General features: G+C 38.2%; 1 protein-coding gene across 2 annotated transcripts in view; it reads left to right on the forward strand.

Annotated features, from left to right (window-relative positions):
- Positions 1-16,667, forward strand: part of LOC124619891 (etoposide-induced protein 2.4 homolog) — a 39,829-nt gene that overhangs the window by 419 nt on the left and 22,743 nt on the right. For both annotated transcript variants that reach the window (XM_047146520.1, XM_047146521.1), the window contains exons 2-5: positions 98-282; positions 371-626; positions 8,908-9,027; positions 10,180-10,403. In XM_047146520.1, the coding sequence (XP_047002476.1) occupies positions 98-282; positions 371-626; positions 8,908-9,027; positions 10,180-10,403 (785 nt within the window). The remainder of the gene's footprint in view (positions 1-97; positions 283-370; positions 627-8,907; positions 9,028-10,179; positions 10,404-16,667) is intronic.

Here is a 16,667-nt window from a genome sequence, read left to right on the forward strand (position 1 = left end):
CAAAATCTTGCTGCCCGATGTACTTTGTTGCCTTGGATTGCAGGAACTTACTTTGCAGTGTTGAGTGACACTGTTCTAACGACGCATCTTCTTTTAGGGCATAATGTACGCTGTTTTCCGCGGGTGTATAGATAGCATAAAAGGCACTGTAGGAATATTTATTCTGGATAAGCAGATAAAAGAAAAGGCATCTCAGAGTACACCCAAGAAGGACGCTACGCCCAGGAGAAGGGATTCCTCTAGAAAAGATGAAACATCGAAAGTGTCTTCCAAAGAGCCAGAGTAAGCACTGTATTTAATTTATCCACATGCAACACTGTTGGCAGTCAAATACTATTATGTTTGCTTTCTAAAACATTCTAATTTCCAGGACAGTTTCCGTGTTATCTCGTGCACTACAGTGTTGTGCACTAAATGGTGTTGTGTTTTTATTCAGTATATTTCTTTTTGAATGTGGGGTGCTGCCTTTTTTGAGATTCTTCTTGTCCATACTCTTCGGCCATTCACCAGACACAGAAAATACTGTCTGGTCATGGATACATCCAATACTCACTTGGACGTTCAGCACCATGTGGGTGTTGCCTCTTTTCTTGCTAAGCAAGATTGTAAATAGCTTGTGGTTTCAGGTGAGCATCATAAAATATTTGTACAATTTTATGTGCCATTAGTAATTCATGTATGAGAAATGAAATGAATTCTCATCAGTATGCCCTCCAGTATGTAACAGTAAGTTTAACAGCTTAGAATCATACTCTCAAATATATATCCATATTTACTACTAGTCCAGGAAAGAAATTTTGGCAGCCTATTAGAATGTCAGTGATTGTACTTCATATGAAAATAAATAAAAAAAAAACAAAAACAGACCAAATCATACGTAAGCTTCATTCTACTGGGAGAAACAAGTTTTGGTGATGGGTTCCTAAGCTTCTCTGAACACTAGCCCTCGTGTGGTGTGTAATCTTGGTATGATGGTTATTACAATCAAAACCAGTTATTGGTAAAAGTTACATATTGTGACCCACCCTTGCAGTTTTCAATATGGCATGGATGTGAACATTAGGCTTTGCAAGCAGCCAGTTTGCTACCACAACAAGATTTTCAGTTTTGGGACGGGGGTATCTGATACCCCACTTTGACACTCTTGTAATTATTTATTTTGTTTCAAAATACAGCAGTTATATATAGGCTACAGATAAAAAGAAATTGCAAAAATTATGAAGAGTTGTTCTATATGACACAAAATAATGTCTGGATTTCTGTAAGACAGGCAAATGAGTTACAAACCCTCTGAAAATAGCACACTATTTGCTGAAACATGGTTGAGTGCAAGAAAAATGAATCACGTGCTGTTTGGCATCGGGCATAATTCCTATACAAATTCTACAGCCTTTTTTGGAAGTGTAGAAGCCAAGAGCTATCATATCAAAAATACTGGCATTACAGAAGCGTCACATTCCACCCGTTTGCTTTGACCCGTGACATCATCAGTATGGTGGAAATGGCTAGTTCCAGCGCATACAATATGGCAATCATGACATCCCTACATACACATGGCAACAAATGCAAACAAAAATAAAAATGACAGTAATGTCTCGCTTCAAAAATGAAATGTAACAAACGGGACAACCACGGAAAATTGGGGGCTTAGGTTGGGGACAAGCTAAATGTGCAACAATAAAGAAACACTGCATCATCCTAAAACAAACAATATAAAATTCAATTATAACATTTTGTTTAGGATTCTCCAAAAATAGTGCATCTCTACTGTTTATTACATACTCGTCCCTATATGCTCCCAGCACTTTACCGTCCCCCATCTCTAATCTGCTATCCTCTTCCCTCCCCGCCCCAGCCTCCTCCTTGTCCCCACCACTCAAAATCTGAATCCTCACAGTAGCCAGTAGAAACATATTTTTGAGATTTTGCATTTACTACTTCATGGTTTTGGAATCTGAACCATGCCATCACATACAAAGACTTTCAAGTGCCTTAGGTCCAGTATTTTCCCAGTCCATACTTCTTAAGATTTGTGTTTCTCACAGCTTTGATAGGTAATGTGGTAATTAAATACATCACAGTTGACACTGCCTCTGCTCAGAAACTGTTAGGTAGCTCAGTCAGCATCACTCAGCATACTTCTTGCCTTCTCTACGCTAGTTCTTTCGGCACGTTCTTCAACACCATTCTGAGAGGGCCTATAGCGAATGGTAGTCTGAAGCCTGGTACCCATTTCATTCAACTGTTCCTTAAACTAACTGTTTACATATTCTGATCCATTGTCTGATTTAATAATTTTAATTCTCTTCCCCATCTGTCTTTCAACAGTTTTGCAATAATCAGCAAATAATCACTCAGTTGATCCGTGGTACTTATAAAGTAAACATGACTGTATGAAGAAAAATCATCTATGTATGCCACAAAACAGTAGCTACCTCATATGGATTTATTCTCCATAGGTCCACAGACATATGTGTGAATGAGTTGTAGGACTTCTGTAGATCTTCTTTGACTTGATTTAAATGGCAGGCTGGCCTGCTTCCCTTGCAGACACACTTCACGTTCTTCTACAATAAGGCCATACTTTTTTCTTTTCAAATGTCCAAGTCTCATAAACCACAAGAAATCTTTGCAGCATAAACAGGTTGATTTCCAGTTTCAGCAATATCCTGAACTGTATTTAATTTGTAAATACCTCTGAAGTAGTTGTAGTAGCTACAATGCCACCCCAAGAGTCGATTATCTTGGCTCCCTCTGTATCGAAGATAACTTTGTTACCCTTCTTTACTATTACACTTACTGACAGGATATTAGTTACAATTTCCTTCACATAAGGTACATCATGGGCAGTACAGTTTGTTTTTCCCCATTCACTAGTAAATTAAGATCAACTTTTCCTGCGAGGTCACACTTTAGACCTATTGACTGTGGAAATTCCAATGTCGGGCATTGAGTGAACATCATACAAAACTGATGGAGCTTTAATGATATGCACATAATCTAGAAACCATTTTGCATGATCCTCACTTGCTGCACTAAAAGAATAAAAAGCAGAAAGTGCCTTACATTTATGGGTAGTTTCCTTCTCAGGAATACTAGAATTAACATGCTTCTTTTCACTGATAACTCAATGTTCCGTTACACTGTGATGAAAAATATCCAGTCTTCTGGCCTCTGAAACATTTTATTGGCTTTTTTCTTCTTGTATTTACAGTATAAACCTGATGCTGTTTTTTCTTTGGATCATAAGAATCTGGTTCATTTTTCATGTCCTCTAGAATGGTTACCTTCACATTCTTCACTGTAATGGGTATTCCCAAACTTTCCAAACCCAGAATCGTAGGTGAATATGTCTCTGGTAGTCCAGACAACAATAAAACGCCAATCCATTCTTCTGCAATTTCTAAATCAATTTTCCCACAGAGTGAGGTGGCATAGTGGATAGCACATTGGACTCGCATTTGGGAGGACCGCGGTTCAAAACCATGTCCGCTCATCCTGATATAGGTTTTCTGTGATTTCCCAAAATGGCTTCAGGCAAATTCTGGGATGGTTCCTTTGAAAGGGCATGGGTGATTTCCTTCCCCATCCGTCCCCAATCCGATGGGACTGATGACCATGCTGTTTGGTTCCCTCCCCAAAACCAACCAACCAGTATTCTTCAGACAATTTGAGAATGACATTATTTTATTCGCTTATTCATCCATGTTTTTGCATTTGTTCAATCTTGTAGTTATCAGCTCACAAAGTTATCCTACTTTTCTGGTTGAACCTCCATCTTCAAATGCATTTTTAAGTTTGTCCCATACCTCCTATGCAGACATAGCCTTTTCTGTGTGAATGTAATTTACTGGACCTATCAGTAGGATTAGTTTTGATTTCGCCTTCTGATCCTTAGCAAAAAAACTTGATTCTGTAGATTTCAGTGTACCATTTACGACATTCCACAGATGATCCAAAGGCAAATACACCTCAACGGCAGGTTTCCAAGTTACATGATTCTCGCAACCTACAAGTCACTCTATTTGCGGTATCTGTGTTGTATTTATATTAACAGTCACTTTTATTAACACATGAACACATTTTACATGTGGGCTATGCACAAGATCTCGTTGCCAATCAATAACCATAGAATACCATTTCACAGAGGTCTAATGCTCCCAGCACAATGTAGTCTGTGCACAACTATACACATTGGACAAATACTTTGTTCACATATCTCTAACAGAAACAACAGTGCAAACAGAAACAACAGTGCAATATGCCTTCCATCCTCTTTTTTCCAAGCCATACAATTAGTCTGCCCACTTGTTCGAGGCAGAGACCATCAACTACCTTGGCTCCTAAACGTAAAACACCAGCAGAGGGCTCCACATTGGTGCAACTGGACACACCTCAGCTTTCCCTGGCTTCACTCTACAGGGGGAAACAACCAAGTTGCACTCTCAAAATGAACAACACACGTGGCCTTACTCTAACTAGTGGCAAAGTGCCACAGGGGTCAGTTAGCAGAGTTGCTTGATCATCCTCTTGTCTTGACTTGGAAATAGAAAAATTCCGAGAAGAACCAAATACACACACACACACACACACACACACACACACACACACACACACACACACACACTTCTTTGTGTAGACACAAACTCTTGTTTTCCTTTCTAGAATTGTTTTGGCAATAGCTGTAATATTGTGACAATTGTCTTGATAAATATGGTGCCACAAGGTAAAGTGAGGTGAAAGTACAGAGAGAATAGTGTCTTGCAGCATTTTTCCTTCCCTAGCATATATTTCTAGATTGGAGATATGTCCTCTTATACTTTTGCAAACCATAGGAACAAGCAAATCATATCAGATAAGTTTTCCAGGATTATCTGTCTGAAACGAAGCCACCCTCTCCATGGTATCATTGCTTCATCAAGAGAAAGCTCCTGTTCTGCTTTGTATATGGTCTGAAAGTTATCTAGGAGGTACTTTAGCACAGGTTTGATTTTGTAAAGTCTGTTTTTCTGACTGCTTTAGAAGGAATTGTCCTTGAAATGAAATTTTGATATCTGCTCAAATCGATTTCTGCTCATTAGCTTGCCAATCATCGGTCTCTCTTTTAGAGGATCTGTTGACCAACAGTCCTTTAAAAATCTTTTTTTATTTGCACTATCAAGATAATCAGGCCCAGAAATTTTTTCCGTTCAACAGCAGTGATATTTGTAAATTTAGGAGACTTCAGAGATTCGTTGTAATAGTTTTTGTTTTGTTTGTACTATGAATTTGATTGAGTCGACATCTGATCAAACAATTAATCCCCTAAAAATAATTCCACAGTGCTTATAATGCTATTGATCTCAGTGGGAAGGGTTTTTACTCCTGGAATTTCCTAAATGTTTCTAAAATAACATCTTGCCCCTCTTCAGCCAACTTTCACTTTCAGAAGCTTCATCATCTAAATAGTTCATAATTATCTCACTCTAGTTGATGATAGCCACGTTGTTTTCTTCTTTACTTCCACTACTACTCTCAGTAACATCATCTGAATCACTTGGAACATCAGTGCAATTGTTCGCAAATAGTTCAGAAAGAACCTTGCTTTCTGTCAACTTTTTTCGTGCCATACCACACAAGGAAACAACTACAGTACTTACAATTTCGTGATACTGATTGTTGGCTGTGAAACGAACGATTAAAATAAGTTCACAGTGTTGTTCACTGCACTGAACCTTCCAATTTATATGTAGCCTTTTGTTAAATTGAAATAGTTGCTGGCATGAGCAGCAGGTCTCAGAAAATGCGCATAGGATAAAAAATGTAAATTTATGTGATCCATCTACAATAGTTGGATGCGGAAACACGTAAATCTACATGAACCGAACAACATTTTTGGGAAGAGGGTAGACTCCACAGGCTTCAAAGAGAGTGTTGTCATTATTCACATCTCCTACATCACTGTCACTATCTTCACCATTGCTGCTGGCACTGCTGCTGCTATCTCTCCTAATCATCTTTCATGCCTTCTTAAGAGTTCAGCTCCTTGTTACCGTGCCTCTTCAAAGATGTGCCACATATGTTTTGAAATATTGGTCCATTTTGTGGAAGTAATACTGTCCAGTGCCTCACGCACTAAGAAATCGACTTCTTTTAAATATTGGTCCATTTTGTGGAAGTAATACTGTCCAGTGCCTCACGCACTAAGAAATCGACTTCTTTTAAATTAAGACTTTTACTTCTGTACACAAAATATAACTTCACCTGAGCCCACATGAGTTCTGTTACCTTGAAGTGGCAGTGATATGGGGGCAGGTATAAGACTCTTGATGATTTTCTTCTGCAATGGTGTCAATATCATAAATGCATAAATGGTATTACATCATGTGTACTCTTTCCCAATTTCCAACAGTTATGTCCCCCCCCCCCCCCCCCCCCAAATGAATCTATGCCGTTCTTCTATAGCCAGTCCACTATGTCGCTCTTCCTGCTGTTGCGTATAGGGGACTTGTTTAACTGATTAAAGTGATATGGTACATTGTCCAATGTTGTGTGGAGTTCTTACATGTGTTCAGAAGCAAAATGTTTACAAACCATTTTTTAACATTCATTGCCGTAATCTCCTTGTGGTAGTGCCAAGTTTTACTGGCGTAACTGTTTGGTACAAACCCACCATTTTTTCCAGCATGTAAAATAATGAACTGACTGGAGCTTTCATTGTCCCTTGTGCTGTGTGACCAGTCCACACACTCAGTCTGGAATGACCAACATTCACCCACATTTCTTCCAACCTAATGGTTTCATTAGGTATACTTTGATACTACCCTAAAAGAAAAGTCATGTTCAGGCAACATTATCCTCTTGTTCAAGCAGAAACTCTTGCTCCAGTAAAATTTTTCCATCAAAACGCTATCTTCTTCAGTACAACAGAAAGACTGGTTTTTTTTTCCTCTGAAAAACAACTCACTGTCTCATAGAGAGAGAAGCAGCGCCTTCCGCGTTGGATACTTTTTCCACATGTAATATTAATAAAAATGTCACTGAACGTATACAGCTCTGTTATTTTAGTGGCATGCACTCTGCTCTTCCCTGTAGTTGAAAGAGCAGCAGTTGACTCTTGTTGATGTCCAGCACACTTCTCCCTAATTATTTTCTTCACAGAAGTCATACCAATTTTTGGTGGAGCATAGTTCAGTGACTTACGACAATGGTATAAGAGTCCTGCATTACCCCTGTCTTACTCAAAATAATGTCATGCATTAGGTACAAGGATTATGAGATTCACTCTTTAAGGTAGTGCCCTCGCCTACTTTCCTACAGTTAGAGGAAGAGTTTACATGACATATGTTTGAAAAAATGACACTTTACATTGCACTGTTAACACGAACTGAATCAGTAACACACGGTCCACAACAATTGATGAACACAAGACAGATGCTTTGCAGCCACTAAGAGAGCATGACACCACATCTTGAGTGATAGGGGTGGAAAACCTGGCACCATCACTATGGTTACATTTACGAATTGCTAATGTGTCCACTCCACACACAATGCAGTCCATGTGGCGTAAAGTGTCAGGAGGGACATTTTGTAGTGGCCTGACTATAACACCTGGAGGGGGGGGGGGGGGAGTGAGTGAGTTGGCTCATGAAAGTTAATGAGAACTAATGGTTTTACTCTAAGTAAAGTGTAGCTGTGATGATAGTTTGTAACAAGTTAAAAAAGTTAGAACTGTGTGTTGGACCTGGACAAGTCGTCACTTTGAGACAGTCTGTGAGATTTGCTCAAGTGGTGCACACCTAATTGGTAGCATGCTGCTGATAAAATGCTGTGATCGAATCTCAGTCTTGCAAACTATTTTAATGCTACGCGCAGTGATTACAGCAAATAACTTAGCTGAGAATAAGAAAATAATTCTAAGTGTGTGGACTCGGGACTTCCGTCTCGAGCAGAATTAATAATCAGTACAGACTTACATGTCTGAAGATCTTAATACGAAGAAAAGTCTACAGCAATGGATATCAGATAGTGGCTGCTGCTGTTGAAGATTTAACATCTTCAACAGCAGTGGCCACCATTTGATATCCACTGCTGTAGACTTTTCTTAATATTAAGATCTTCAGATATACTCATCCATGTTGCTTCTACAAGTTTTCTCTGCTGTCTTCTACCTTCTTATCATGAGGTCATTGCCTCTATCTTTCCTTGCACCCAGTAAGGAACTTCCATGGTCCATCTAACATTCATTTGCCAAGGTACATTTCTCACCCTCATTTCAATCATAACTGTCTTCTGCTTCAATCTGTTCCATCATAGCATTTATTCGTTTTCCTGTCCCTCCCAGTAATACCTAAAATCTCAGTAGTCAGTTTTTGAATAATGTTTGCATTACAAGTCCAGGTCTCACTTCTGTATTACAAAACTGGCAATGCACCCTAATATAAGCCTTCCTTTGTAGAAGTCATATCAGAAGCTTGGTTTTGAAAACATTATTTAGTTTACCAAAATCACTCCAGGCAATTTTTACTCTTTTGTTTACTTTCACCCAGTTGTTGAACTATCTACACTGTAGACAAACAGTAGAATGTCATACACAAAATGTAGTTAGTTCAGATATGGTCCAAATTTCCTGTAATTTTCTCAGTTTAAACACCTGAAAACTTTCTTTAGGATTTCTGAGAGTAATTTTGGTGATACAGAATGTCCTTGCCTGACATCTGTTTCAGTTCTGAATTTTCCACTGTCCTGGTGACTCTAATGGAAGCTAAATTAAATAATGGACAATAATTTTGATATTTCTGTGCTCTATATCTTAAATATTGTGCAGAAATGTGTGTTTCTGAATCATTTAGACAGTCACATATTATTAGAACTAATAACACTTAAGTTGAAAATTTTTGTTACTCTCGTAATATTTTTTTTCTTAAGGATATTGCAGATTCTGCGTACAGACATACCAGAGGGCGTCCACAAATGTTGAGTAGTGTCAGCAAATTGATTGCAGACCTATTATTCAGCATATTAGTACAGGCATTGTTCCTTGTTCAGGTAAGATTTGATTTACCTTCAAGTTAATATGCTATGGTTATCATAAGAAATAATTTGATGTTACTATGATTTTCTGTTATTTCCTTTTGTTATATATATATTGCAGTGCCCTTATAATGTAGCTGGTGTACTACAATTTAGCATATTGTAAAGAGAAATCCAAATTAATTTTTCTTAATACTGAAATCTCCCAAAACTTAGTTAGTTGCATGTTTTAAACAGATCCATCTTAACGGTTCGTTGAGTATGTGGACTGACTTAGCCTTAGATATTGCTTCACCAACTCGCAATCAGATTGTTACTTTTCAAACTTACCTAGGCTTTGGGGTACACTACAGATCAGTATTTTACCACAACGAAGATTTTGTATTCACATTCGTTGGCTTTACCAGCTCACACCTGACGTGTAACCTTTCAACTTAATCTATACTTTGGGCTACAGTACAGTTGAGTCCATCACCACAACCTACATTCCAAAAAATAAGAAAAAAATATTGCCAATGTATTGTTCTCTTCCTGTTCATGCATATGACATAATATGCCACTATGTAATTAAGTTATAGGATGAAGCTGACGTCCAGTATCAGTAAGTTCGGTTGACCCAAAAATGCAAATTATAAAAAAATGAACTTGCTTACTTAGGTACATAATCTGTATCCCATACTGCTGCTTTATACACTCAAGGCACTATGAAGTGCATTTATCTGAATGGATAAAATTCTGTCAGTTCTTGGTTGAATCTTTCAATGTGGTGTGGAAGATATGGCATTAAATACAGTGTCATTTATAGTTAAGCGTTAAATCGTACAGTTTTTACTTGTTTTTGTAACTTATAGGAATTGAGCAATCTCCTGACATTACATGCAAAACTTGTTACTTATATACTGAATTATTTGGCCTCTGATGCTGTTTTTCAAACAATTCCAGTGCAAGACAAACTTGTATACTGCTAACTTTAAAATATGCCACATTGCCTCAAAGAATCAAAAGGAACATTTGCTTAACTTTCACAACAAACTTCATATCTTGCTGCCTGAAGTGCAGGAGGCTGCCATGGTTCAGATTTTATCTGTATTTTCTTATTTCTTTACTCATTTGTTCGTATAAATTTTTCTCAGCTAACTGATTTTTAAATTTTTTCTTTAATTTCAGAGCATGCTCGTGAGCTTATTACCAATAATGTTTCTCAATGAACTGCTGAGCCTAATTCACATGTGTATGCTATATTCTCTATATTCATTTGAATATAAGTGGTTAAACATGGGCTGGGAGCTACACCAGCGTTTGAATTTCATGGAAAACAACTGGCCATACTTTGTAGGTTTTGGTCTGCCTCTCGCAGTACTCACTGCATTGCCCTCATCATTCATTGTAAGGTGAGTTTCTTCTGTTACGCCGTGCGGTCTGAGGCGTCTTGTCATGGTCCACGCAGCTCCCTCCCCCTCGGAGGTTACAAGTCCTCCATCGGGCATGGGTGCATGTGTTGTCCTTAGCGTAAATTAGTTTAAGTTAGATTAAGTAGTATGTAAGCTTACGGACCTATGACCTCAGCAGTTTGGTCCCATAAGACCTTACCACAAATTTCCAAATTTCTTCTGTTATTCTTTTCCTCAGTAGAAAAAGTGTATGTGATTAATTTCAGTGTCACTGCTGAAACAAAAAGTATTTTTTATGACTTTTAGTTTGTAAGCATCTGTTGTTAATGCAACAGAAAGGAATATCTATACGTTTGTAATAATGCTGTAGTAATATACAGCATCAAAACAGACAAAAATACTAAAGATTGACGACAACGAAAATATTTGCAAATTATTTTTTAATCCTAAGAAATAAATAACGCATGACAAAAGGAAGAAAAAAGCCAGAGCAGAAGTTCAGCAAAATTGTAATATTTTCTAAAAGTACTCAGTTTTCCGTCTTTGAATGGAAATCATTGGAACACATTGCAAAAGATGAAAACTTGTATGAAAGTTTACATTCAGTAATTTTCAGTGAGAAACTTCTGAGCTGTTAAATGAAACACACTGTATTTTTTCAATTCTTTTAGTCAAGTCTTCCTTTATGGTCCTGGCTAATGTTAAGGCTTTACCTGAGTAGCAGGAAACTGTGATGATCAAACAGTTTGCTGCTATGTTGGCAACTCCAGTATTTTTACATGATGAAGTTGACATCTGTCACTGAAAATCATAGTATTGGTATCTGATTGTTAATGACTTCCCATTTCTATGATATTTCTCTTTCCCCCCCACCCAAATGTTTGTCATGGTCAGTGCTATAGCAACCTGATGCCTCATTAATACCATATGGAAATAGCAGTTGCATCTTGTACATTTAATGCTTAGTTTATTGTGACTGCTCTGTCACAATCTCAGTCCATTACCCTACATTCTTCTTGCATGACACCAATGAATTGTTGCTCTCCAAAGAACCACTATGGTTTGTTCATATTGCAGTTGTTTCGGGTGCCAGGCAGCAGAATGCTTAAGTTCTTAAATCAGGAGATTAAAAAAAACTAAAAATAAATACCAAGAAGACAAAATCCATTCTCTCAGTGACCACACTGGCTCCGAAACGGAAGATAATAGAGAGAAGGCTGAAATACTGAATTCGGTCTTCCGAAGTTGTTTAACCGCAGAAGATTATAACACTGTCCCTCATTTCACTGATCGTACGAACATCAAAATGACAGATACTGTGATAACCGATTGTGGAATTGTAAAGCAGCTACAATTGCTTAGTAACGGAAAGGCTTCAGGACCAAATGAGATGCCTATAAGATTCTTTAAAGATTATGCGAAAGAACTTGCTCCCCTTCTAGCAGTAATTTATCGTAGATCGCTTGAGCAACGAAAGGTATCTAATGACTGGAAAGAAGCGCATGTCATTCCCATTTTTCAGAAAGGCCATAAGAGAGATCCACAGGATTATAGATCTATGACATTGACGTCAGTCTGTTGTAGAATTATGGAACATGTTTTACGCTCAAGAATTATGACGTTTTTGGAGAATGAACATGTCCTCTATAAAAATCATATGGATTCTGCAAACAGAGATCCTGCGAAACTCGGCTCTCTCTGTTCCTCCATGAGATCCACAGCGCAGTGGACAATGACGCTAAGGTTGATACTGTGTTCCTTGATTTCAGTAAGGCATTTGACACTGTTCTGCATTGGCGTGTAATGAAAAAAAACGAGCTTACGGAGTATCGGAGCAGACCTGTGATTAGATTCAAGGCTTTATTGCAGGTAGAACTCAACACATCGCTCTTAACAGAACCAAATGAGCAGATGCAAAGGTAATATCCAGAGTACCACAGGGAAGTGTGATAGGACCGTTGCTGATTACAATATATATAAATGATCTAGTAGAAAGCGTCAGATGCTCTTTAAGCTATTGGCAGATGATGCAGTTGTCTATACCAAAGTGGCAATGCCAGAAGATAGTAAGAATTTGCAGAAAGACCTGCAGAGAATTGATGAATGGTGCAGGCTCTGGCAGTTGACCCTAAACGTAAATAAATATAACATATTGTACATATGTAGGAAAAGAAATCCACTACTGTATAGCTGCACTATTGATGACAAACAGCTGGAGACAGCGTTTACCGTAAAATATCTGGGCGTATCTATCCACAGCGACCTGAAGTGGAATGACCATATAAAACAGATAGTGGGAAAAGCAGACACCAGACTCTGATTCATCGGAAGCACCTTAAGGAAATGTAACTCATCCACAAAAGAAGTGGCTTATAAGGCGCTTGTTCGCCCAATTCTTGATTATTGTTAATCTATCTGGGATCCCCATCAGGTAGGACTGATAGAGGAGATAGAGAAGATCCAACAAAGAGTGGTGCGTTCCGTCACGGGATCGTTTCGCTGATGAGAGAGTGTTACGGAGATACTTAACAAACTCCACTGGCAGATGTTACAAGAGAGGCATTGTGCATCATGGAGACATTTACTATTGAAATTTCGGGACAGTTCTTTTCAGGAGGAGTTGGACAACATATTACTTCCCCCCACATACATCTCGTGTACTGACCAAGACTAGAAACTTCAAGAAATTAGAGCCAATACAGAGGTTTACCGACACACATTCTTCCTATCCACTATTCAATAATGGAACAGGGTTGAAGGGATCAGATAGTGGTACTGAAAGTACCCTCCGCCTCACACCATTAGGTGGCTTGCATAGTATAATGTAGATTGATGGTTATAGACAAGAAAGGTGGTGGAGGTAAGACTGACGTAAAAAGGTAGTAAACAACCCAAAGAAGTAACTGAATTTTACCATCTCAATAGCAATATGGAGGAAGACAGTAGATGTGTGAGGAAGAAGAACAATGCCTTCCAAGAGTGCTTTCACAATAAGAAGAACCTTGTATTGAAAAGCACATCAGTTTCCACACTAAGAAAAGATTTGTGTGTAGTGTCCTGACATACGGATAGGAAATCTGGACACTAGCGAAGGAGAGATCTGACCTCAAAGCTGCAGAAATGTGGCTCTGGAGGAGATTTACGACAAAATAGCTGGACTGGCAGGGAAAAAAAAAAATAAAATAAAAAAAAATAAATAAATAAAAAAAATTATGAGATGGCTCTAATGGAAATTGAAGAAAAGAGAGAACTACTGAAAGTATTAATTAGACATGATACTCTAATACAAAACATTTTCAGAGGCAAGATCGTAGGGGAGAAAATGAGGGGATGACCAAGAAAATCCTATTTAAAAAAATCTAATTATTTCATATGATAATTTTTTGTTATTTTGATTATTAAATTCATTTTGATGTTAAATTCTCAGAATTAGTCTGATTTAGTCCACAAGTCTATACAGAAGATCCAGGTGAGGTAGCAACTCCTGTGAGCAAAGATTAGTCAACTGCCAGAGGGACTCCACATTGCGCAGTGTGGGCCCAAATAGTGAAGCTGGAAGCATGAGGCTTGAAATAGGGTGACTGTCTAGCAGGCCTGTCCGCAACATCCAGCATTCTCATTGCCTGTCAACAGCATCCAGCATTCTCATTAAGCTGTACTATTGTAACGAAATCTTGATGACTGATTAATAAGTAGCTGATATAATTTGATTTGAGTCTCACAAACTATCATTTATTTGACTTCTTTCTCTTGGCAATTCATTTTCATGCAATTAACATAATGGCAAAAGACTTGTGATCACTCGATAACAAGTCTCATCACAGCATGTGCATACTGAGAAGATATAAAACCACAACTCTGTTCCATGCATGCATATGTGAAAATACCAAAGAATAACTGTATATTACAGTTATGATATGATACACTGCCAGTGGGGCTACATAATTACCACAGTTAATAATTTGACATAGACATACTGAACTGTCAGATCAGAGGAGAGGTGATACTACAACAGGATCATTGAGATCAAACCCATATTTTCTTTTAATTACTTTTTACGCATTGTTAATACTGCTTTCAACTTCGAAACTGTGTTTGTTATTCATTTATCATTTCTGTGTCCCTGTTTTTGCTAACATTGTGAAGTGAATTTCAGTGGAAGGCATGTTTCTTGGGTGGAATGTTGCCACTGAAGTAGTGACAAAATATGAGTATAATAATATTATGAAAAGGATAGTTGCTACTCACCATATAGCAGAGATGCTGAATACCCGCAGATAGGCACAACAAAAAGATTGTTAGCAAGTAAGTGGTCGTGTGTGTGTGTGTGTGTGTGTGTGTGTGTGTGTGTGTGTATTTCTGATGAAGGCCTCTTTGACCAAAAACTTACTTGCGGACAATCTTTTTGTTTGCCTATCTGTGGGTACGGGTACTCAGTATCTCTGCTATATGGCAAGAAGCAACTATCCTTTTCATAATATTGTTATTATTCATCATGGATTTTCCATTGCTTAAAATATAAAGTACATATTTCAGTTCAGAAATCTGATACAAATGCAGCTTTGATCTTAAGTGAACTAGTAAACCAGATGAGATATTAATGGGTCATAAATGAAATATGCAGCTCCCTGGTGGGCTCTGTTCAACTACATGGGCAATGGTATGTTGTTCAAATCAAAATCTGAATGGAAATGGTAAAATAATGAGATGCAGTGTGCTAAGTTTTATTTTGGAGAGTTGGCCTTAGAGATGTAAATACCTGGAGCGTCTGGTGATCAGTGAAGGGTATATTTAGAAACAAAGCCCAGGTATAGTTACTTGTAAAAAGATATACTAAAGCTCTTTGTGTCATTTTGTTGTTGGAATATAGGTAAAATCAAACAGTAGAAACTCCAACTTGGATTATCAACAGTATAAGAGAAAGTGATTGCTACTCACTGTGAAGATGACAGATTGAGTTGCAGACAGGCACAATGGAAAGACACTTACACATTAGCTTTCAGCAGAAAAGGAAACACACATTCATTCACTTAAGCAAGCACACCTCATGCACACATGACATGGCATTCATGTGCGAGGTGTGCTTGCGTGCGTGGGTATGTGTATGTGTGGAGAGGGCGGTGGTTCCTTTCCTGAAGAAGGCTTTGGCCAAAAGCTAATGTATAAGTGTCTTTTCGTTGTGCCTGTCTGCAACATGTCATCTTTACAGTGAGAAGTAATCCATCTTTTCTTTGTACTGTTAGATATAGGTAATATTCGGCTAAAAAATTAACTTACAAAGCTACGTCTGTGAAAAAAACTGGAAGTAAATACCACAGGTATTCTGGGTATAGATAAGTGCAGCACAATGAAGCAGATCAGTGATAGAACAATACAGTTGCAATGTCTGTGCAACATATAGTAACCGGTTGATAGATTTTTCAGAGAAGTTGGAAGTGTGCTAAAGCAGTATAGTGGAACAACTTTCCATAATACTTTTTTTTAAATATAAAATGAGTGTTGTTGTATCTGTATTTGCATTGTAATATCCTGTTACTTGTGCCAGCCAAATATTTCAAATGGTCTCAGAGTGTTCTGATGCGGTACATTTGTTCCGGTGACCAAACATTTTCATATTTAGCATCATGAAATTTGGCTGTTGGAACATATTCTTTCATACTTTGTGCTACAGAGGAGTTTCCACAACATCCATACAGATTAGCCCCCCCCCCCCCCGCCCCCCCCCACACACACACACACACAGAGGAGAGAGAGAGAGAGAGAGAGAGAGAGAGAGAGAGAGAGATTCATTTGTGTATTGTATTGGGCTCAGGGATTCTCTAGCACGCTAAAGGCTTTTCTGAGATATGCACAGAAAGACAACCCCACCTCCCTTATCCTCCTTTTCTTCAGCTTGTCCATCAGAATAGTTAAGTTAAAATTAAGTTTAAATTATTTTAGCTGGTTATCTTGAGTAGTTATAATTTTCAGTGGATTGCAGAGTCTCTGGCCATACAGCATTTTGTTACTTAAAGTAACTGGATGTGCATTTATATAGCTTTGTTTGCTCTGATTGTTGCAATGGAGAAGAAATCTTCAGTGGAGGATGGTTATTGCACATTAGCAACCACAATGAAGTTGAAAGGGGGGGGGGGGGGAGGGGAGAGAGGAAATCACCTTTTTTTTGCATGAAGCACACAGTTGTTCCAATAAATGGTACCCTGTGTCTCCCTTCATAAACCATAGCCTGGGAATGAGTTATACCAAGAAGTGACTTTCAGCTCT

The sequence above is a fragment of the Schistocerca americana genome, chromosome 6 (genome assembly GCF_021461395.2).
Source record: "Schistocerca americana isolate TAMUIC-IGC-003095 chromosome 6, iqSchAmer2.1, whole genome shotgun sequence".
Lineage (NCBI taxonomy): Eukaryota > Metazoa > Arthropoda > Insecta > Orthoptera > Acrididae > Schistocerca > Schistocerca americana.